The 20,490-nt window shown below is 48.0% G+C and overlaps 9 protein-coding genes across 9 annotated transcripts; 5 read left to right on the top strand and 4 right to left on the bottom strand.

Moving 5' to 3' along the window:
* Positions 1 to 1,589: 1,589 nt before the first annotated feature.
* N7517_010002 (uncharacterized protein) lies at positions 1,590 to 2,721 on the top strand (the record flags this gene model as incomplete). The annotated part of the gene is made up of 4 exons (XM_056727725.1): positions 1,590 to 1,830; positions 1,851 to 2,170; positions 2,202 to 2,458; positions 2,487 to 2,721. 4 exons carry the CDS (start codon positions 1,590 to 1,592, stop codon positions 2,719 to 2,721), a joined length of 1,053 nt encoding a protein of 350 aa, XP_056576297.1.
* Positions 2,722 to 2,822: 101 nt separating this feature from the next.
* N7517_010001 (uncharacterized protein) lies at positions 2,823 to 3,080 on the top strand (the record flags this gene model as incomplete). The annotated part of the gene is made up of 1 exon (XM_056727724.1): positions 2,823 to 3,080. One exon carries the CDS (start codon positions 2,823 to 2,825, stop codon positions 3,078 to 3,080), a length of 258 nt encoding a protein of 85 aa, XP_056576296.1.
* Positions 3,081 to 3,137: 57 nt separating this feature from the next.
* N7517_010000 (P-loop nucleotide/nucleoside kinase family protein) lies at positions 3,138 to 3,774 on the bottom strand (the record flags this gene model as incomplete). The annotated part of the gene is made up of 2 exons (XM_056727723.1): positions 3,138 to 3,607; positions 3,666 to 3,774. 2 exons carry the CDS (start codon positions 3,772 to 3,774, stop codon positions 3,138 to 3,140), a joined length of 579 nt encoding a protein of 192 aa, XP_056576295.1.
* Positions 3,775 to 4,689: 915 nt separating this feature from the next.
* N7517_009999 (uncharacterized protein) lies at positions 4,690 to 5,205 on the top strand (the record flags this gene model as incomplete). Its single annotated transcript, XM_056727722.1, has 1 exon — positions 4,690 to 5,205. One exon carries the CDS (start codon positions 4,690 to 4,692, stop codon positions 5,203 to 5,205), a length of 516 nt encoding a protein of 171 aa, XP_056576294.1.
* Positions 5,206 to 6,169: 964 nt separating this feature from the next.
* N7517_009998 (uncharacterized protein) lies at positions 6,170 to 6,973 on the top strand (the record flags this gene model as incomplete). Its single annotated transcript, XM_056727721.1, has 2 exons — positions 6,170 to 6,247; positions 6,320 to 6,973. 2 exons carry the CDS (start codon positions 6,170 to 6,172, stop codon positions 6,971 to 6,973), a joined length of 732 nt encoding a protein of 243 aa, XP_056576293.1.
* Positions 6,974 to 7,257: 284 nt separating this feature from the next.
* N7517_009997 (choline transporter-like family protein) lies at positions 7,258 to 8,938 on the bottom strand (the record flags this gene model as incomplete). Its single annotated transcript, XM_056727720.1, has 2 exons — positions 7,258 to 8,607; positions 8,660 to 8,938. The coding sequence occupies 2 exons, from the start codon at positions 8,936 to 8,938 to the stop codon at positions 7,258 to 7,260; spliced, it is 1,629 nt and encodes a 542-aa protein (XP_056576292.1).
* Positions 8,939 to 10,839: 1,901 nt separating this feature from the next.
* N7517_009996 (putative GTPase activating protein (Gyp3)) lies at positions 10,840 to 13,304 on the bottom strand (the record flags this gene model as incomplete). The annotated part of the gene is made up of 2 exons (XM_056727719.1): positions 10,840 to 12,849; positions 12,900 to 13,304. The coding sequence occupies 2 exons, from the start codon at positions 13,302 to 13,304 to the stop codon at positions 10,840 to 10,842; spliced, it is 2,415 nt and encodes an 804-aa protein (XP_056576291.1).
* A 1,002-nt stretch (positions 13,305 to 14,306) lies between these two features.
* Positions 14,307 to 15,791, top strand: N7517_009995 (Acyltransferase 3; the record flags this gene model as incomplete). Its single annotated transcript, XM_056727718.1, has 3 exons — positions 14,307 to 14,369; positions 14,430 to 15,048; positions 15,103 to 15,791. 3 exons carry the CDS (start codon positions 14,307 to 14,309, stop codon positions 15,789 to 15,791), a joined length of 1,371 nt encoding a protein of 456 aa, XP_056576290.1.
* Positions 15,792 to 16,277: 486 nt separating this feature from the next.
* Positions 16,278 to 20,281, bottom strand: N7517_009994 (hybrid sensor histidine kinase/response regulator; the record flags this gene model as incomplete). Its single annotated transcript, XM_056727717.1, has 3 exons — positions 16,278 to 16,525; positions 16,582 to 20,108; positions 20,214 to 20,281. 3 exons carry the CDS (start codon positions 20,279 to 20,281, stop codon positions 16,278 to 16,280), a joined length of 3,843 nt encoding a protein of 1,280 aa, XP_056576289.1.
* Positions 20,282 to 20,490: the final 209 nt, after the last annotated feature.

Below are 20,490 nucleotides of genomic sequence, written 5' to 3'. Positions count from 1 at the left end.
ACATGGGGGTAGATGATCTCTAAGGTGTCTCATCCAACTTTCTTCTCCAAATACCCGGACAAGCCGAATAAGTGATGTAGAAGGATTCGCATCAACCGGGGGTAGTATAAGCCCAGTGACACAGTGGGACTGGCATGTGCAAGCACAGAGGCCTATCGCGAGATCCAAATATTGTGATTCCACTCCAAACCCCGTTGCACTGATTTGAGATACTACATCCTTGAGAGTGGCTGGGCAGAAAAGAGGAAGAAGAGAGTTGGGGCTCTATAACTGTTTATATACCCTTATGGCAGTAAAGCGGCATCCGTTAACAATTGCGGCGGCGTCGTCTTGTACCGAAAACGGCAAGGCGGCCATCCGTAAGGCGACGTCCCTGGGGCTGTAAAGCAGACGTCCGTAGCGTAAGGCAGTACTCCCTATGTGCGAAATGGGCAACTGCGTCCACGAGGCGTTTCCCCTACATCGCAATGCGAGGTTGGAGCTGGCCAATATTTCTATTAAACCATGTGGCTCTCCATATGATGCAGCTCATTAACTGCTAGCCACGTCAAATCAATGTCTCGCCAGGCAACCCAGCTATGTATACCTTCGATAACGTCCTCTACGGCGCAAATACCACCTTTGATCAGCAGGCTAACGTAGTCACCGCTATAACCAACGTCGTGTACAACGCAATCGGCGACTCTCTTATGCAATATAACAGCCATTTTAACCACTAGGTTTGCAATTCGTGGGAGGTGTCAAACTTCATAGCGTAGCACCTACTTTCTTCAAAAATCCAGCTATACTATCTCAAATTTCACCATGTCGGCGTCCTTGCCTCATGGGGCCCTAAGACGCATCTGGCTCTTTTGCCCAGCCTTGTAGGGAAGTGAGAGGGGAGTGGTCCATAAGAACTTCGTTATTCAGCCCCATTTCCAGTATATAGGTACATACATCCATAGATATATAGTCAGTACTACTACATACGGGCGATTATGTACTGCCTAAGCCACCACCCAGAGATTATTCCACAGTCTCAAGATAAGTGATGGTCTACCCTCCGGAGGATGAAAGTAGGGCTGCCTCCAGAGGTACTATTGGACAGGCTTCTATTCAGATACGTTGAACCACGAGCTATTGGAAAACCTTGGAAGACATGACAAGGCCGCATAAGCGGCAGCAAATTATTGTAATAATACAAAGAAAAAGTAATAAAGAAGAAAAAGTACATGGACATCAGATTCGAAACTACTCGTCTTGTTAGCCCGGGGGAAGCGAGCTGACTTAAACATTGTTCTCATCTCATAGGACACAGGGATATCAGCGTTTAGCCCAAGGGGCGCCGCAAACTCAAAGTTGAGAAGAGTCACGGCCCTACTCTCTCTTACATATAACACATTATGCATGCCGGGGTCATCAAGACGGATAGAGACTACTCGAAGCGCGTGAATGGCCTTTCAGCATTCTTTTTCGACGTGGGCTCGCTCAGCTGCATTCAGGATATGCCAGATATCGCAGAGTCCTTCCAATCATCATTCCATTTCATCTAAAATGTCAGGCAACTCTTCTCCCCTGATTATCTTTTCATTCATTCAGATGATTCATCAATGAACCCAGGTATGCACTTTGATGATGTGGCCTGGGAAAAAAACACGGATATCTATGATGACTGGCCATGCAATCTCTATGCTCAGGACGCCTGCAATGAGATTCGAATCTTTCTTTCCGAGCACTATCGGCCTCGTAAGCATCAAGAGTTCCGCCCCTTCAAGACAGGCTGTTTCAATCCGAGCCCCCTGAAGACATTCACCAATAATGGCGGTGCCATTATCCGGTTCCCCTTGCCTGGTGCTATCATGTTCCCGAAGAAAAGGTCCGTAACGAGGTCTCCGCCATGCGATTTATTTTGGACAAAACCAAAACTTCAGATAAATTCCCAATCCCAGTGCCTTTCCTCTCTCCCTGGGGACGGAGAAAAGAGAGTCCCTCAAAGTCGGCTCCTTTCATCATTATAGACTATATCGATCACATGGGAAATATGAGAGACCTCCTTGAGATCCCAATAAGCCGCCAAAAAGGCGAGCACCTAATACTCGATCCCGATATCAGCATTATCAGGCTGGAATCTCTCCATGGAAAACTAGCCAACATCGTCCTTTCCTTGTCCACACTTGTTTTGAGCCGGAGGGTCCCCTAACCTTGACTCTGGCCTTGACCAGAATGATGACTCTACGTGGAAAGTGTTACATCGGCCGTTGTCCTATTCGATGAACGAAATTGTTCAACTCGGGACGTTACCACGGTCGAAACTACCGACCACCACGTATAATAAAGCGTCGTCATACTTTGAAACCCTAGCGGAGCTACATATCTCACATCTTATAAGTCAAAGGAATGATTCTGTTAAATCGGAGGATGACTGCCGACGCAAATTTATGCGGAGGTTTCTCTTCCGAAAACTTGTCCGAGACAAGAAGTTAAGAAACAAATGAATATTCTACGAGACCGGCCCTTTCCCACTTTGGTGTGACGACTTTCGACCACAGAACTTCTTGGTTAATAAAGCTGAAAGTATCACCGGGGCTGTGGATTGGGAGTTCACATATACCGCCCCCGTCGAATTTACTCATTCGTTGCCTTAGTGGCTTCTTCTCGAAAAGCCGGAGTATTAGCCTAAAGGCCTTGATGACTGGTGTACGGAGTATGGGAAATGACTACAGACCTTTCTTCAGGCGATGATCAATTGCGAAGAGGAGGCAATCCGGACGGGCTGACTGACTGAGAGTCAGAGGCTTTCTGTTTCAATGCGAGAGAGTTGGGAGACCGGAGACTTTTGGATTATGTACGCTGCAAGGAATAGTTTCGCTTTCGATGCGATATATTGGAAGAATATTGACCAGCGATTCTTCGGACTGACTTGCCTTGATTCCACCCATTCCTGGAAGGAGAGACTTGATATCTTGCAACCTGAAGAAAGGCAGAAGCTGGATGACTATGTGGATCTAAAGCTTCATCAGATGAAAACAAGGGTGCTTGCTTGGGACCCGGATGACTACACCCTAGAATACATGGCGAAAATAGATGGAATGGATGCTTGATCGCTCTATGAGCTATATAAGGTGCCTCTGGTTTGTGGATTATTCTCGCGCTTTTGTTCATACTGTATCAAAATGTAACACAAATTCACCCTCTCCGGTAGGCCTCTCAAAGCCAGCAATATAACTCTCCAGAATCTCATTTGTCACAAAAAAGGCCGAGTCGCCATCTTTGACGGACAACTGATTCCTTGCCCTGACCCGCCGCCGCAACTCATCAACACCGACGTCAAGATATGCAAGCACCCATCGCCCCCCAGACTCTTCGATCAGGCTCTTCCATTCACCTCTAGTCTGCTGGAACGCGAAAGAGAAATCTAGGATTGCATCCTGAGAGCCTTGGCGAAGCAGCTGCACTAAATCATTTCGGAGAGCGCTCTCGGCCTCATCTTGATATTCGTTGTATTTATCTTTTGGATAATCAACACCATACAGCCCGTATTTAGTATATATGTAGGAGTCGATTGAGAACCGCTTGAAAGAGGGATGATTGGATAATATCCATTTAGAAAGTGATGACTTTCCAGAACCTGTGATAACATCCTTAGTAACTACCCAAAGCTTGCCGCAAGATCTTGATTTACTTACCAGCCAATCCACAAGTCATAATAACAACAGGTCGAGGATCACTATCTGTCCGGCATAGAAAAGCGCTGAGCGCTTCGGGCGTCTCGAAGCTGAGCATAGATCCTGCCATTTTCCAAGCTGGAAGACTACTTACACACTAGCCTTCTCGTCCTCGATAATGAGACCTCAAATATGTAATGAGGCGGGTTTCTTTAGCAAGCTTGGTGAGAAGGAGGAGTTTGTTGGTATCCCAGGTTGAGCCTCGCTTAACTCACGACTTCGTGTGTATGACTCATTCCATAATTCGAGGCCGATATGCCTCTCGAACCCATATACCGTTATACCCCACGCTACTCATCAAGGTTGGGCTCCACAATTTTACCTATATAAACAGGAATATCAAGTTTGACATCGTTCTTGATTGATTGATACATCTTTCGCTGTGAGGCATCGCCGAATCATCCAGAATGGCGTTTCGATACGGGACAATGATATATACCAGCTAGTCTATGCTCAGAAATACAGTGGCCCAGTATCTACAACGAGTCTATCCAAGATTTGGTCTTACCGACGAGGCTGATTGAATAGGAATGGGTTGCGTCTCATAATCCAATGCTACTAATATTTTCTCGGCCAACCTGATAGTCCACGAAGAAAGAACCCATGTGTATTTACATTGACAGGAGCAAACGGACTGAGAAAGGAAGAGGGCATAGAGTATATATCTAGCTACGTAAGATCCTGAGCCAATGGGGACCTGAAATAACCCCGTATAGCATAACACTTACATGAGAGTCCCACCATCACACATAGACCACAAAGGTGTTTTCAGCGCCGCATGATCTTCAATTCATCCTCCTTTTCTCTAACATATCTCTCTACTACCGTGATACCTTTCTGTTGAACCTCACCTGCTGAACTCTTTGTGACCTCCCCTGATATCAGGTCAACTTCACTAGCTCGACAACCTGCGATTTCAAGCTCGCTTGCGCAAGTGGTTCCCCCGTTCAAAAGCTTCTATCACTTCAACCTTTCGCATTTCATCATGGCGCCCTCGAAACAGCCCAGTGAGTCTAGTGACGCCAGTGAGCCCATTACCCCCACGGTCTCCCGACCCTCGACTCCATCAAAGCAAGCATCCATTATTTGGGAACTCGGAAATGCTCCTATCGCTCCGGGATTCTATAAATCCGATCAAGACGAGCAACTCGACGTCAAGCCTTTGCCTCAAATCCAAATTACAGACCCTGATCTCAACACCACCCGTCTCTTCAGCCCATTCTTACCAAAGTTATTTCAACGGCGCCCCCATCTGAAATTTCCAGCACCTTCAAAGCCCCGGGAACTCCTGCCAGCATTCTCACCGGAAAGAAAGCGCTCAACAACTCAGCTATCCAGTTCGTCTCCCGATAGCACATCATCAGACAACGCCGAGGATACATGCGAGGATATGTGGAGAGAGCTTCAGAGGAAAATCTTGGGTGCATCTGATTTCGACTCGGAGAAGGAGGCGATTGACAAGGAACTCGCATGTCGAGAGAGGAATAGAGAAGGACGTTGAGAAAGCAAAAGGAGCGCTGGTGTTGTTAGATTAAATGACCTATCAGTATGGCTTTAGGATTTCGCTGGAAAGAATTTAAGATGATTATGATGGAAACCGCCGCTGCGTAGCGAGTAACTACTGTAGTGCTATCGCGGGCTACCAGGCCAAAATATAAGATTCAAATGACCATTCTAGCAATTTGTTGTCCAGCTAGCTATTGAATAGTGGACTTTGCTTTTTCGAATTGTATCCTCTTTCAATGCCGTTGGTTATAGGCTGTATCTATCCAGAACTAGGTACACCAGTGATGGAATACCGAGAGTGCGTTCGTACAAGTACTAAAAAAGAAATAGAAAGAATATAAATCCTAGATAACCCGATTGAATACTTTAAAGTGGCCGAACATCGACTCATTATATATCACATGCAAATAACGTCATAGCCCTAACCAACATCAATTGAGATTAAAAGGAGAATCGGACACCCCTCCAATTGAACGGTAAATTCCCATCTTATCCAAAGAAAATACCCGGAACCGAAAAATGAGACTGTCCCTTAATCTTCCAACCCAACATTCCTCGGAATATAAAGGACCGAGGGAGAAGGCAGGAGGGACAAGGCAACTGGCACATTCTTCCATCATTCCAGTATAATTAACAGAAGATCAAGCCCAGATGTGGCTGGTACAGTCCGATCAAAAATGCCTGAAGCTTATCTCTTAGGACAAGCACTATCCTAAATCGAGAATTAGTCACTGTCAGATTCCTGGACGTCGTTAACGCCCCCGTTAAGGAGTGAAGGGATGTCATTCATAGCAAATGCTTACTCTGAAAATATCTGATACGGTAATCCGATTGTAGATAAAGCACTGCGTGTTCCCCAACTCGGCCGCTGTCCTTCCATAGACTCTTTCTATTATATACTAGAAATCCCATTCTAGCACCACTCATCCAAGCTCCCAAATACCAAAACGACACCCAAAATGCGTCCCTTCATCATCGCCCCAATCCTCATGGCCAGCGCCATAGCCCAATCAACCACAGACTACCTCGCCTGCGCCGTAAGCTCCCACCCATTCTTAATCCACCCCCAGCTAAACCAAACCATATAACCCAACACTAACACCCCCCAGAACGCCGCCATAACCAGCATCACGAAATCAACCTTGACTTCCTGCACCTCTAAAAGCTCGCAAGAATGCATCTGTGCCAACAAATCCGCCCTAAAAGACATATCAACCTCCTCCGCCCCAGCCTGTCTCGGATTAGACATCTCAACCCTGATATCAACCCTCTGCCCCGACGAAACCAAATCCACCGAAACAAAAGCCACAGAAACGAAAGCCACAGAAACAAGAGCTGCTTTCCGACATGCAGGCAGACCAATGCAACCCGTCAAACGCGCAGACGGAGCAAAACTCACCATCTACGTAACAGAAACTCGCTCGGATTGCGGTTGCACGAGTACGGCTGTTGGGGGTCATGTGCACGGCTCCGCTACGCCTGTTGCTGGGAGCATGCATATCTCGCAGATTCCTGTTCATGTCCCGACGGGTAGTATGGGTGGTGTGGCTGCGGCGTCGTCGACGCCTGTGAGGGATCACGGGTTGATGGGTGGTACGGCTTCGTCGTCTGTGGAACAGGTTGGGGCTACGCCTTCGGGTAGGCCTTCGGGAGTTGATGCGAAGAGTTTTTCGCCTTATACAGGGGCTGCGGTGGGGGTTTCGGTGAATGGGGTTGTGGTTCTTGGTGTTGCGGCTGTTATGGGTGTTATGGTTGCTCTGTAGGTTGAGGGGATTTGTTTGAATGGTTGAGGGATTCTTCTTTTACTTGGATTTGGGAATTTGGAATGTGTTCTGTATGATGATATTTTAGATTTGAACTTGAGTAATGATACATGAAAGATTTCTGTTACTATTTATTGATCGTGCATTATCTTCAATTAATTACCGTGCACCAAGTGGTGCTGAACATTCATAAACATGGCGGGAAACGCGGACATAGATTCCGCCTACAGACATGGAGATCAAACCATTGGAGTAGAAGACCCTTGTAACACTGGCTGCAAGGCTCAAGCATGAACTGCCTGCTGAACCTTAGGGTAAAGCTGCACCAGCTTGTAGTAGAGATCAGGGTGATCATTGATCATGACCTGAGGATCCCAAGCCATAGCCACAAAGATAGTCTCAACACCACTACCAATGGGAGTCATGAAGACCTGACAGACCTGCAGACCAATCAAGAAAGCAAAAGCCATGATAACCGCGGTGAAGTTACCATCTCTGTTGTACTCTGGGTTTGTGAACTGCAGATAGAGATAAGACAGCAGGGCACAGACATAAGCGACAAAAGTCGAGCCCATAGTCAACACCGGGCCGATTAGGCAGTCTTGCACGAGAGCGTCGATTCCCCGGTCGCGCATCATACTCCATGTATCCTTGGCAGCAGGGATGTAAGCCTTTCCGTACAACGCGATGTGACAGAAGGCATAGCGGTTGAAAAGAGTAACGAGCCAGTCCAGCAGCGCGATGAAACATCCCAGAATCCAAACGGCAATACTGCCGACTATGTTACCCTCCGCAGCCTCGTGTCGCTGTGCGATGGAACAAGCCTGTCGCAACATGTTGACGAACGCGATGATCAGACTTCCCAGACTAATACTGCCAAAGGAGTATGTAGTCGCACGACGGAATGCACCTCTGGTCGAGCCCTTGGGCATGCCACCGGCGGACTTGCTCCAGAAATACCATGAGCCGTAAACGCCGGCGACGGTGGTGTGGACTGTGTTCTTGATCCACTCGCTGACCCAGTACATGGCGAAGGTGACGTAAACGACGAGGCCGATGACCTTGGCTCTACTGCAGCCGCCGTTCGCGCAGGCGGGGTTAACGCCGCCCGACGAATCGGGCTCGTAGGCGACGTAGATGGAAACCAGAGTGACGGAGAACCAGGCAGCGAAAGCGACAGTGACGATTCCGCCCACCGCGCTGACTAGGAAGATGTGTCCGTAGCCGCGGGCTACGTCCATGGCGGTCTGGAGCATAAAGGCTGTGAAGGGGATACGGGGGATCCAGCTGATGAAACAGACGATTGCGAAGACGCCGAAGACTAGGAATGCGATACCGCCTCCGTATTGCTTGCGCGCGATGTAGTAGATGCCGGTTGCGAGGGCGAAAACGATGTTGAGGATGCCGGTTGCCCAGATGAAGGTCTTGGTGAAGTATCTTGCGCCCATGAAATAGAGCCAGGATAGGACTAGGGCGACGACGAGAACGAAGATGAATAGGACGAGGGTGTTGGTGTCCAGAGAGAAATCATTGGCCGAGTCGTAGATGCCTCCTCCATTGAAGCCTTTGTTGGTGGCATACTTGTGGATGGTCAGTCCCGACACAGCGGCATACCCGAGAAAGACGGCGATTAACTGTGTAACAGTTAGCTCTGAAGGAGGTTGTCAATGCGATAGTCACACTTACCAAGAGACCTGCCCACAAATCATTCCACTTGGGCTTTTCGATCTTGAACGCCTGGTCAAAGGTGTATCCAGACTCCGGGACATTTTGCTGGTACTGTGGCGGTGGTTTGGCTTCAGGTCCCGGTTGCTGATAGGTTGGTTGTTGGTAATTCGGCTGGGGGTATGGGGCCGGCTGAACATTTGGCTGTTGGTAGTTCGCATTGCGTTGGTCATAGCCGTAAGGCTGAGGTTGACCCTGAGGTAGGCCCTCGTTATAATAACTGGCAGCTTGTCCACTCATATCTGTGAAGCTCAAAGAAGGGGAAAAGGTCAAAAGAAAAAAAGGGGAAAGGGATACACTCAAGACTGGTGACGACACGAACCAAAGAAAAAAGCGGAAATCTCGATCGCCAATGAACAGGGTCCGCTCTCGGGGTCCATCCCTATAGGGATCGTCGATCTAATACGCTAAACAGATCATTGAAAAAACACTAAAAATTCACTAAAAACACTAGTAAATCCAAAAAGTTCAATTCATCTCGTAATCTTTAGCTCGATTCTAGCCCTATTACCTATATTAACTTGAAGAATTCCACTATATATGGATTGCCGAACATTCAGCCTATGAAGAAAGGATATATGCGAAGATATAGCTAAAATCCAGGTAAAAATGTACCCTGGAACCTCAGAAATTGGGGGTCCGAATATTTCACATGGCAAAAATCTTCGGCAATTGAATACACATTCCATTAAATTTGCACAATATACTCCGTACAGTCTCTTATTATGATATCCATGAGTAAAGGACCGAGTATGCGGCCTTGTGATTTCTTTTTAGTAGTCTTTTAGTAGTCTTAGATAACTATTCTGTTTACAACATAGATGTCTTTTAAGATATTTTTTCCCCAGTGTTTGAATGGGACCGTCTTCGGACTGTCTTTGTGTTTGTTTGTCAGACTGAGTGCTTGTTTGTCATTTCTATCTGGGTATAAATACCCTGCTTCTCATAGATTGAATTCCAGACTCTTTGCACTGTACATCTCTCTCCCTCAGCACTTCAACACCCAGATACCCCCAGGTAGACAGCAGAAAAACCGGAAAAAAAACCATACTTTGTGTAAGAGCCTTTTCTATGTAGAACCTTTGATTTATGATCCTAACTCCTTAATTAGGCCATGGGCCGCTATACACCTTCGCACGTGCATGGCTTGAGCCAAGAGGAGGCGAACAACCTACTACCTCAGAGGGTTGAAGGCAAGGTGAATCCTCGGAGCCCTACATTACAATGTCTGATTGACAGCTGTGCCACGGAGTTCGGATATGTCGGCAATGCACGCACACATCTGCAAACGCAACATGGACTCAATAAAGAGGAGGTTAAAGCTCTGCTCCCTGACAAGGTCAGGCAGAAGTCAGATCCTAGTACCATTGAGCAACCTAAATGTCCTCTACCAGAATGCCAGAGGTCACTGAACTCTTGGTATGAGGTTCGGCGTCACCTACAGACCGTTCACGATAAATCAAAATTTGAATCGGAAGAACTGGTGCCTCTCCCTGTTGTCCAACGACCACCCGAGAGCCTCATATTCTTGGCTTCGTGGAAGTTAACATGAGTATCGATCCTGACGACTACTTCAGGTGAGATTCTCGCAATAGTCACACCATGGTTGAAGAGTAGGTTGCTTCGATTTTGATAGAACTCATTGACGGTTTCGGGGGGTACCACGGTAAATCCGGGTGTGTAGTGCACGTTCAACTGAGGCTTTGGAGTGGCCCGGTGATTGAGGAGCAAGTGACATCGTAGTGGAGGCAATATTCTTGGGTTAACGTAAAGGATTAATTGAAGGCGAAGAACAGCAAGGAAATGTGAAATCATAGAAGCCGAGAACGTAACAAGCAAAAGGAGCTCGACGAATCATTTGCCTTGTGTTTTGTCATACTACAGCCCTACAGGGATCCAAGAGAATTGCCAAGTCGGTTGCCTGCTTGGCAAACATACGTAGATGTGTATGTAATTTCTATGTACAAATGCAAAATGCCATAAATGCTTCCCCCTTTCCTTTGGAATCCAAGACGCCTATAATGCAGGCAAAGTGCCTCGCTAAACCCCGTCAAATTATGATTACAGACATTAAGGAGATGACACGGACAGCCGTCTGAAAAAGACGCCCAACATACATGGACGCCGGGGTGATCATTCGCTTAACGAAATGCATGTTGTTTCAAGTGACGCCAGGAACCAACGACCCGATGCTCAAGGCCCGGTATCGGTGTGCGGGATCGACCGGTGAAATCATCCGTCCCTGAATGAAGCTGACCTTTACTAAAGGCTACTGATCGTCGCAACTTCTCTTCGCGGACGGCCTTCCGGCGTTGAGCTCGGAGCTCTTCGATACGACCTTGTCCGACGCGGTGTCGACGTACGAAACATTCATCCATCAACGTGTTGGCATCCAGCAGCTTTTTAGGGACGGTTTGGACGATCTGGAATGCTTCCATGGGGTCTGTCACGCCGAGGATGTCCTTTTCGCATGATTTGAAGATGGCCAAAGACACACGGAAGAAAGTCTTGGAGCCTTCATAGAAGAAAACATCCCAAACTCGGAGGGTGGTTTCTAGAGGTAAACTTCCGATGAAAACTGACATCAGCCAGTTGGTCAGGCCGAGGGTGATGTCTGGCAGCCTAGAGTTCACTGTCAAGGGAGGCATTTTGCCCCGTCCGGACGGGGTTCCTCCCATGGCAGCGATCTTGGAATATATGGCCGGCATGGAGTCTCTGAGCAGGACCATGAGAATCCAGAGGTCAATGTTGGCACCCTCCAGACTGATCTCATGGGTTCCAGGCAAGTAGTCTGCGGCGATGATATGCAGCATCCAGAATGCTTTTTCCTCGGGAAGGAAAAGAAGGAGCATCCCCGTGATGAAATTCAGAGACTGGGTATATCCGACTTTCGGGTTATGCAGCGCATAAGCATACAGAACCCGACGGAGGGACTGAATCATCTGCGTCTCCGTAGTAACATTAGAATAATTCGCATTGCTGCTCCCGGAGTGTTCTGCTTGCTCGGCGGTAGGCTCCGGTTTGAAATGAAGGTTGTCAGGAAATGTGCGGTGGAGATCACGCTCAATGTGCTCCTTGTCGTCGTTACTTGGTGAGCTCATGGCCCTCGCAACAAGGTCGTCATACTGGCCAATGTTCCGGTTCAAAAGCTCGTACCCGCCGGCATAATAGAACCAAGCTGCACCTCGGAACTCGGGAGGAATTCCTTTGCGAACAAATCGCTTGACCTTCGAAGACTGTGGCGGGAATGTAGTAGGCTCTGATGTAGGCAGCCCATTTTCCTTGAGCAATTCACACCATTTGGCTCTCCGTTGCGTCACATGGGGGGAGTAGGATCCTTTCCAGGTCTCGTATTCATCTAGGGTTACATATTGGGTAGCTTTGCGAAATCCGTAATCGTCTCGAGGGCCGTTTCCAGAGCGGAGCTGCGGCGGCACTAATCCAGGAATAAACACTTTTTTCGAGGGCTGTCGTTGATGTAAAGGAGGCACTTCGGGCATCTCCGGCGATGCGGAGGGGGTGAGATCAGGCGGAGAGTCTGGCATAACAGGGTCCGACGGGTCGGTTTCTTGTGGATATTCTGGCACTGCGGGTTCCAAAGGTGTGAAGTCTGGTGGGGATTCCGAGAGTGTGGGTGGTATAGATGTGGGTGCGGAATAGGTCAGGTTTGGCAAAAACAATGAATCTGGCCTGGTGGCTTGCGACATGGTAAATTCTGGCATCGGGGGTATCGGAGGAACGTCGCTCAGCGACGGATCTAGTGGGTGTACTTCATCTAGGTGTGAATCGCGTGATGGTGGGGGCGTTACTGATGGCGCTTTACTTCCTGCGTAGGATTTCGGCGAGCCAGGCTCTTCAGTCACGTCACTGAAGCCATCAAGATACATGGAAATAGCGTCTTCGACACTCATCCCATTGTCCATCCCGTAAGGCGCGTCGGGGGTATCTGGTGAAAGGTCGGTGATCGAGCTGCTCTTGGTCAGGACGCTGCTGCGCTCTGTTCCGCTCGCTTGTTCAATACTCGAGCGCCAGGTTTCAGACGAATTGATGCTTGGTCGGGGAGGATTCTCATCGGCGGGCCCATTTGTTGGGTAGCGTGACAATGGCAGTCCCTGGGGGCTCAATTCCTGTGGGCGGCGCTCCATAGATTCCTGCGTCCTTGGACGCCTATTGTGCAACCTGGATGTTGACATGGATATACGGAGCCCCCTCGCGTAGGCGCAGCCTTCCGATGCATCGGCCGTTCGAAGTCGTCTCGCGCGGGCCAGTTTGGGGGATGTGTTTCAGGTGGTGTGGCGTATATTTGAGGGCGACCGGTAGGTCTAGGGGTTTTCCATTCGCCCCCCATACCCTGCGAGGAGCCATGGTGAGGCGGAGTAGGTGGCCACGGGTTTTCATGAGGGTGAGTCCGCGGCAGAGGTGAACGCGATCTCTGGCGAAGCGGAGAGCGGGGAGAGCGAGGTGAAGATCTCGGAGCGGAATTTGCGGTACGGGCGCGTGGATCGGTCAAAGACTCCAATCGCGGTGGGTGGGGAACTCTGCGCCGGCCAGGGAGGTCGAAATCAGCCGAGGGAGGCGGATATCGAGTTACGTTTTCTGTGACCATGGCCACGATGTCGCACCCAGTTCCCGCTGGACATTTGTTATCGAAGTATCAATCGATAACCGTAAGAAGAATTCGGGCTCGGCAAAGGGGGTATCAACAAATGGAAGCCCCGAAGGGTTAGAGAATGAATGAATTTGGAAAAAACGAAGGACAAGAGGTAAGAGACCAAATTTGAAAGACCTGCCAGAGGACTGTGGAAAAAGAAAAGAGAGAAAAGACGCAGTTGAAACAAAATCAACAAAGCCTGGATCGGGTTTAGTGTCAGGTGACGTAATATGGACAAAGGGGCATTTCAAGTTCTCATATATTAAATCCTGAATATTCTATAAAGTGGATTAACCGTTAGGTTTTCTACTATATAATTCTTGTTATCTGTAACATCCGCATTGTTCTCTTTGTATAAGAATGGATAGGTCGAAATGTCATGTATCGGGAACTCTGCACTTATATAGTCACATATTATATGCATATTTTACGCCCTTTTCACTATATTCTATATCATACAGATAATTCTTCATATCCTGCTTGTTACAGTACTAATAATGGGGGAAAATATCTATATAAAAAAAAGACATCCACGAAGAATATCTTCAAGACTAGCAAAAAGACACATGACATGGCCCCATATACGTTCGACTATTCTTGTTCTATTTCACTACATAACCCCTGAATTCTAGACCAATCGAATATCTCAAATTAATATTCAGCTTCCACTTTTTTTAGGAAACTCCCAATTCATCGGAGTCCGCATGGTCGTGGAATGTGGTTAGCCCGCTCGAACCCTTCCGTCTTCGGATAGCGGATATCAACTGTCAACTATTCCAATACGATCTCACATTGACGCTTTCGTATTTCGTATTCATTTCGAGGGTTTCTCAAAATGTAAACCCCCGGAACAAGGCATGATTGACCAGCGGGATGTATGTATATGTGCCAGGGGAGCTGCAGCAGCTGCATTATACTATTGACCAGTACCACAAGCAATGAACCCGTTTGCCCAATATGACTGTCGACCCGGCGACCAAGCAACCTGCAGCCCACATCCGCCCCAGTAGCTGGGCAGATGTAAGTATTATTTCCAATCCCCCGCATACTAAGAAACTGTCACTCACTAGCGTCGTTTAGGGTCTACGAGGCATTGCCGCTCTTTTTGTAGTCGCTAGCCATACCTGTCTATCCTTTGCGACATATCTGATCCCGCCGTCTTTCGCGGAAACTGGAAAGTCTATTTTGTTTCAGCGACCATTTTTTAGACTCGTCATTCAGGGCCAGGCCTGGGTAGCTATCTTCTTGGTGTTACTTGGGTTCGTCAACGCCCTAAAGCCACTCCAGCTAGCCCGACGAGGAGCTACGGCCGATGCTCTCGCTACGCTATCGACAGGCGCCTTCCGGCGAAAGTGGAGACTAGTCTTCCCCGCTGCCCTGATGACAATTTTAGCTTGGCTTGCATGTCAGTTTGGTGTCTTCCAATTGGGTAGAAGGGTAGATGCATACTGGCTGAGAGCGACGAGTCCCCAACGAAGCTCGTCTTTGAGTGCTGCTGTCGTTGATCTACTACGAGAGTTGTTGGGAACTTGGATGTACGGAGAAAATGCCTACGACCAACCGCAATGGGCACTACTACCCCTTTTCCGTGGCTCCCTATATGTGTTCATGACCCTACTGGCTTTGGTAAATACCACGCCAGTTTTTCGCCTCTTTGCGCAAATGGTCCTATACAGCTATAGTTACGCAACGCTAGATGGTAAGCTTGGGATAATATTGTAATACTAAATACAACGCTAATAATCTCTTACAGGTACTGTTGGTACAAACATTTTCGCTGGCATGATATTAGCAGAACTATCATTCTACAACCTGACAGCCCTCCAGCCACGCACACTCTTCAGAATTATACCATACGGCCTCGTCGCTCTGGGCCTCTACATCTGCTCGTATCCCGATCAATACGCCGACCAAACCGCATGGTCTTCCCAGCTTGCATCGCTTGCCGAAATCATCTTCCCAAAAGACGCCAATGTAAGCCGCTACTACGCCAGTCTTGGGGCGCAGATGATATGTCTTGGAGTGATGCTTTCCCCCTTCATGCGACGGATGCTCTCCCACCCCGTGCTGCTGTGGCTGGGATCGATCAGCTTCCCGTTATATCTCGTCCACGGACCACTAATGCGATCTGTTTTGGTTTATCTTGTCTATCTGCCCATGTCATTTGATTTTGAGCCGAGTTTGAAAGCAGATGGAACGCCTGACCCAGAGTCTTATATTCCAACGCCAAACTCATTCCGACTTGGGGTTATTCTGATTATATTTTTTGCGTTCCTGCTCTATGTTGTCCAGCAGTGGACAAAGCATATAGAACCGAAGATGGGTGCACTTACGGCGGCGTTTGAAAAGTTCTCTCGTTCATGGGGTAAGAATTCGGCGTGGACTTCGAAAGAGAAGGATGAGATACTGCCTATTACGTCTGTCCGGGAGTTAAATATGTAGGTTCTTGATTGGGATGGCTATTGTGTTTTGGTGTTTAGGGGCGCTGGAATTTTGGACTTGATAGACCTATGCCATTGTGTGGGAATATAACTTTCTTGTTGTTAATTGATGTCTCTACATACACTTCGAGCAGCGAACTATGTCATGTCGCTCGCTACCTTGAACTCATTGCTATATGACAGCTTCACATCCATATGCTTCTGTCTCACAATTCCGGCATCAACAATATCGCCGCACCCGGGATGAAAGGACCTCCATGAAGAATTCGTTTTAATAGTTTTAATAGCAGAACCATAATTAGATCTAATAAACAGGATGACTGTACATTACTGCGTGTATTGTTATATGTACAAATATAGAATAGGCTAATTGAGCGGGGTATGTTAAATAAGCAATTTGCATGGCTTTAGCAGGAAAGTTGGTCGTATATAGATGCTGTTCTCACATCAAAGAGCACAAGATGTACCATGTTAGGGCTTGAATCGATTATGACTCTTGCCATAGTGCATGGGTCGGGGGCAATATGCCCTTGATTATTGGCACTAAACCCTTCAGCCGTACGGGTTTGGTGAGGAATAAATCCATACCAGACCCGATCGCGTCGCGTTGCATGTCGGCTTGCGCAACGCCAGTCAAAGCAGCAATCATGACATGGGATTTGGGTTTCAATGTTCTCTCAAACTCGCGAATTTGCCTAGTAGATTCCAGCCCGTCCATTACCGGCATGGAAATATCTGTCGAGAATATTAGATTGCCAAAGGATATTGGGGTAAATTCTTCAGAAACATACCCATAAAGATCATTCCGATAGCAGCGAAATTGGCCTTGAAAACATCGAGGGCTTCTTGTCCATTTTGCGCAATAAGATAATCGCACTTCAACTTCTTCATAAAAGCAATAAGGATTCTGAGATTGATCTCATTGTCATCCACAAGAAGAACGGTTGTTGGAAGGTTTGACACGGGATAATTCCCCTCATTGGTGGTTGTATTGTGACTCGTCGTGACTTCAGATAGAGAAATCGAGGCATCAACATCCTCTCGAAAGTCTCTCACCTCGTAAGTTCCTCTCGAGACCTGACTGGATGTTTCTGAATCTAATATCATGTTGATCGTGGGTTGTTCGCTTGGGTCTCCATTTGACGATAGGCTAAGAAGCGAGTCCATTTCAGGCTCACTGGGACAGAGATCGGCTGCAAAGCTCGTTGAGCAATCCGATACGTAATCTCTGCCCCGGAGGGAATCAAATCGCAGCTTCTGACGTTTAATACATGTTTCTAGTGTTTTTGCCAACTTGCGTGGTCCGCAGGGTTGGCTAATGAACTCGAGCACATGTGAATCCCCGCAATTTTGAGCTCGGACAGACATCGAGTGTGCAGTCCGCGGGGATGGGCATATTATGATGACAGGCGAAGAAAATCGAGCACCTGGACCTGGCGCAATGGCCCTAATCTCCATATTCCCTATATCCAGATATTCGTGAGGTGAGATGTACAAGTCACAGTGGGCGAATTGTGTTTGTGAAGACTCCACTAAAAGAACTTCCATGGAGAACCAGTCTTGACACAGCTTCTGTAGCGATGTGTATAGAGCTGTGCCTAATTCAGAAGTGCCGAGACCTAAGATTCCAATGGTTTTTGTGCGTGCGAGGAGTCTTTGCGTCATGGTGATAGGAGAGTGACTATTCAACGCGTCGAGGTTGTCCGGAGTAGACGCATGATTAAGGGTCACAGTTGTTATGAACTCAGTGCCAACCTTTTTCTCGGAGTTGACGTGAATATCGCCGCCAAGCGATACGATCATTCGTCGTGTGATGTTCAATCCAATACCATTGCCGGTTGTCGTGCTATCTTCCTGCGAGAAAGCATTGAATAGTCCATTTTTCAGAAATTCCGGGTCAATCCCAGATCCAGTGTCCTTTACAGTCACTGTGACTGTAGAGCTTCTGACCTCGCCATCTTTTCTGTATCTGGCTGGGGAGGCCTTCATAGATATGTGGATATAACCATTTTGAGTGAATTTCAAGGCATTGCCAAATATGTTTGTGAGAATGACATGCCAAGCCCCAGCCTGTGTTGAAAACTTCCAACTGTGGGTGCGATCAATATCCAAGATCACCTTGACTCCACTCCCTCTGTCGAGATCTTTGCTACCCAGGGTAGAAGCGCCAGCGACACCATGAAGAGGGGATTGTGAACCGTTGAAGAAGGAATATCCAGCGAAGACCGTTTCAACTGCGTCTTCAACAATAGCGTCAAGTTCGACACAAGTGTCGACATCAATTTTGCCGGACTGCGACGAACGGCGGACTGCGGCCACTTTCTGGTCGGCGGGAATTTCATAGATAGCGCCGCCGGGGAGTTTGGCAGCAGAGTTTGGTCGAGCATCATTGATACTAGCATACTCAAGGAGTTGATTGATAGAGCCTAACAGTGTGAATGCACAAGAAGAGATCGTATGAAGGAATCCTCGTTGTAGCGCGTCCATGACAGTGTCATTCAAGAGTTCTGCGGTTCCGAAAATGCCATGCAGAGGGGATCGAAATTCATGACTGAGTCCTGAGAGCAAGTCTGATTTTGCTCGGTCAGCGAAATGAGCACCGAGTCGGTGCACTTCCGCCATGACACTTGTTCCGAATGTCAAGAGGAATGCTAACTCATCATTTGAAGTGAAGACACGGTGACGTGCTTTTGTCCACGTCAGAGCCCCCGAATACCATCTACTTTTGTGCGAGTCCCATAACGGCGAGAAGACGATGCTTCGAGACTCTGGGGCGAGTTGAAGCAAGGTCTGGGCATCCTGGCGCAAAAGTGACTTCCGTGTTTTTTTGTACCTCTTGCCCTTAGGAGGTCGCAAAAATCGTTTGAAAACACCATCACTCGTATCATCAGAGGAGATTGTTCCATCTTCACCAAAATTGAAAATCTTCCCCCGAGGATATCGGCGTAAAAGTCCCCCAAGAAATGACTCCGACAAAGCAATTTTGTTATCCTCCGTCAACTGGTCATTCACGCTAGATGTATTCGAAGTGGCAAATCCGAGTATTTCACACGGGTTCAACGTAGCTTTGCCAGAGCTTTCAGCTTGCTCCGGATCAAAAGACTCTTGATCTTCGAATGAACATTGGGGTGAGTCTCGGAATTTGCCCTCATCGCCGGAAGAACAGCTTTCAAAACCACTGCCTTCCGTGTCAGACCTCGCATTGGTCACTAAAGCTCCCTGAGAGCCGAAATTGGCGTTGAAAAAGACGACTGCCTCAACTTCGATACTCTCGCGGATGAGATTGGCTGCACGTCCAAATGTTTCGTTTACTTTGGCAGTATAATCATCTTTGGGTGTTTGTTGGATTGACTGGTCATTTCCGATTGCCATGGCCGCTTGAGAAACTTCTTTAAGTTTCGATGAGGCCTTGGCATCTCTCTTGCTAGTGGTCGAATTGGAAGGTGACTGATATTGCTCCCTATTCCCTTGCAGGGTCGTTTTTCGAGGGATGTGAAGGTTGTATGGGCGAAAGGGCAGGTGGCTTCGTGCATTCTGAGCCATGGACCGAGTCTCGTTATGCGAAACTTGTTTTTCTTGCTGTTCTCGATTGACATGCCCCTCTGTATGGTCGATTTCATCGAATGTAGCTTGCGGAAGGTCAGTGTCGAGAACCCATGAGTTGCGCAGACTGCCTTTTCCCTCCAGAAAACTTCCAAGGCCAACAATCATGCGCTCACTGCGGAAATGCTGGACCTTTGAGTGACTAGTTCCCAGATAATCCATGACGGTAGCTGCAATATCGACCAGAAATTGGAGTGACACTGCGTCTAGGGGGTCATGAGGTTGGTCATCCAAGATCGTATAGGCTCCAATCACAACACCTTTCGGACTGATGATGGGACTTGACGCGAGGAATCGAATGTTTGGGAATGTAGTCACATCGATATGGTCCTTGAATGTGTTATCTATGGCGAGATCGGGCACAACAAAAACTCCCTCGCTGGGGTCTGACGTATTTGGCGTATAATTCATAACCGATTTACACAGGCTGCGATCATATGACATAGTACAGCTCCCGACCCAAAGCTCATCCTGTGCATTATGATCGCCATCATTCTGCAGACTCAGGGTTCGAGTGGCTTCGGTGAGAACGTGTTGCTCATGGCGACCGAAGAGCGAGATCAACGAACGTTGCGCATTCAGTCGCAAGGTGCCTAGTTGGGCGAATGCCGTCAGAACGGCGTCCGCCGAGGATCGAGCGACATATTCTTTTGATAGTGTGCTAGGCCCGATGTGTTGTAGGGCGTGTGGTTTGAGATGATAAGGCGGTAAATACCTGCGATAGCAGGGCGCACGGTTAGCCTCCGGGACCTCGGTTGAGTGTCATAGATCGCAAGGTGGGAGGATAACCTTGTGCAGGTAAACAAAGGTGAAAGATTACTTATAGAATTCTCGCTCTCTAGATGTGCCAAAGCTGACATGATATTTCTGAGGGTGTGGGCGTAACATTGCGTTGGCCTCGGCGTCAGCGATAGGTCCGAGATATTGCTAAAGATAAGATATTTGCTTTTTCCTAAGAAAGTGGAAGATCATCAAGAAGTTCGCACCGGACCTTCGGTTAGAAAAATGTGTTGAAAGAAACAAGTGCACACAAACAGCTCGCTACCTTCCAAAATTGGAAGGTTGGAACTGCTGATGTTTCAATCGGACCCGAGGGG

The sequence above is a fragment of the Penicillium concentricum genome, assembly GCF_028827145.1.
Source record: "Penicillium concentricum strain IBT 3081 chromosome Unknown utg000004l_segment0_segment0, whole genome shotgun sequence".
Lineage (NCBI taxonomy): Eukaryota > Fungi > Ascomycota > Eurotiomycetes > Eurotiales > Aspergillaceae > Penicillium > Penicillium concentricum.
The sequence above is the reverse complement of the archived record's forward strand: the minus strand, read 5'-3'. Positions and strand labels throughout refer to the sequence as shown.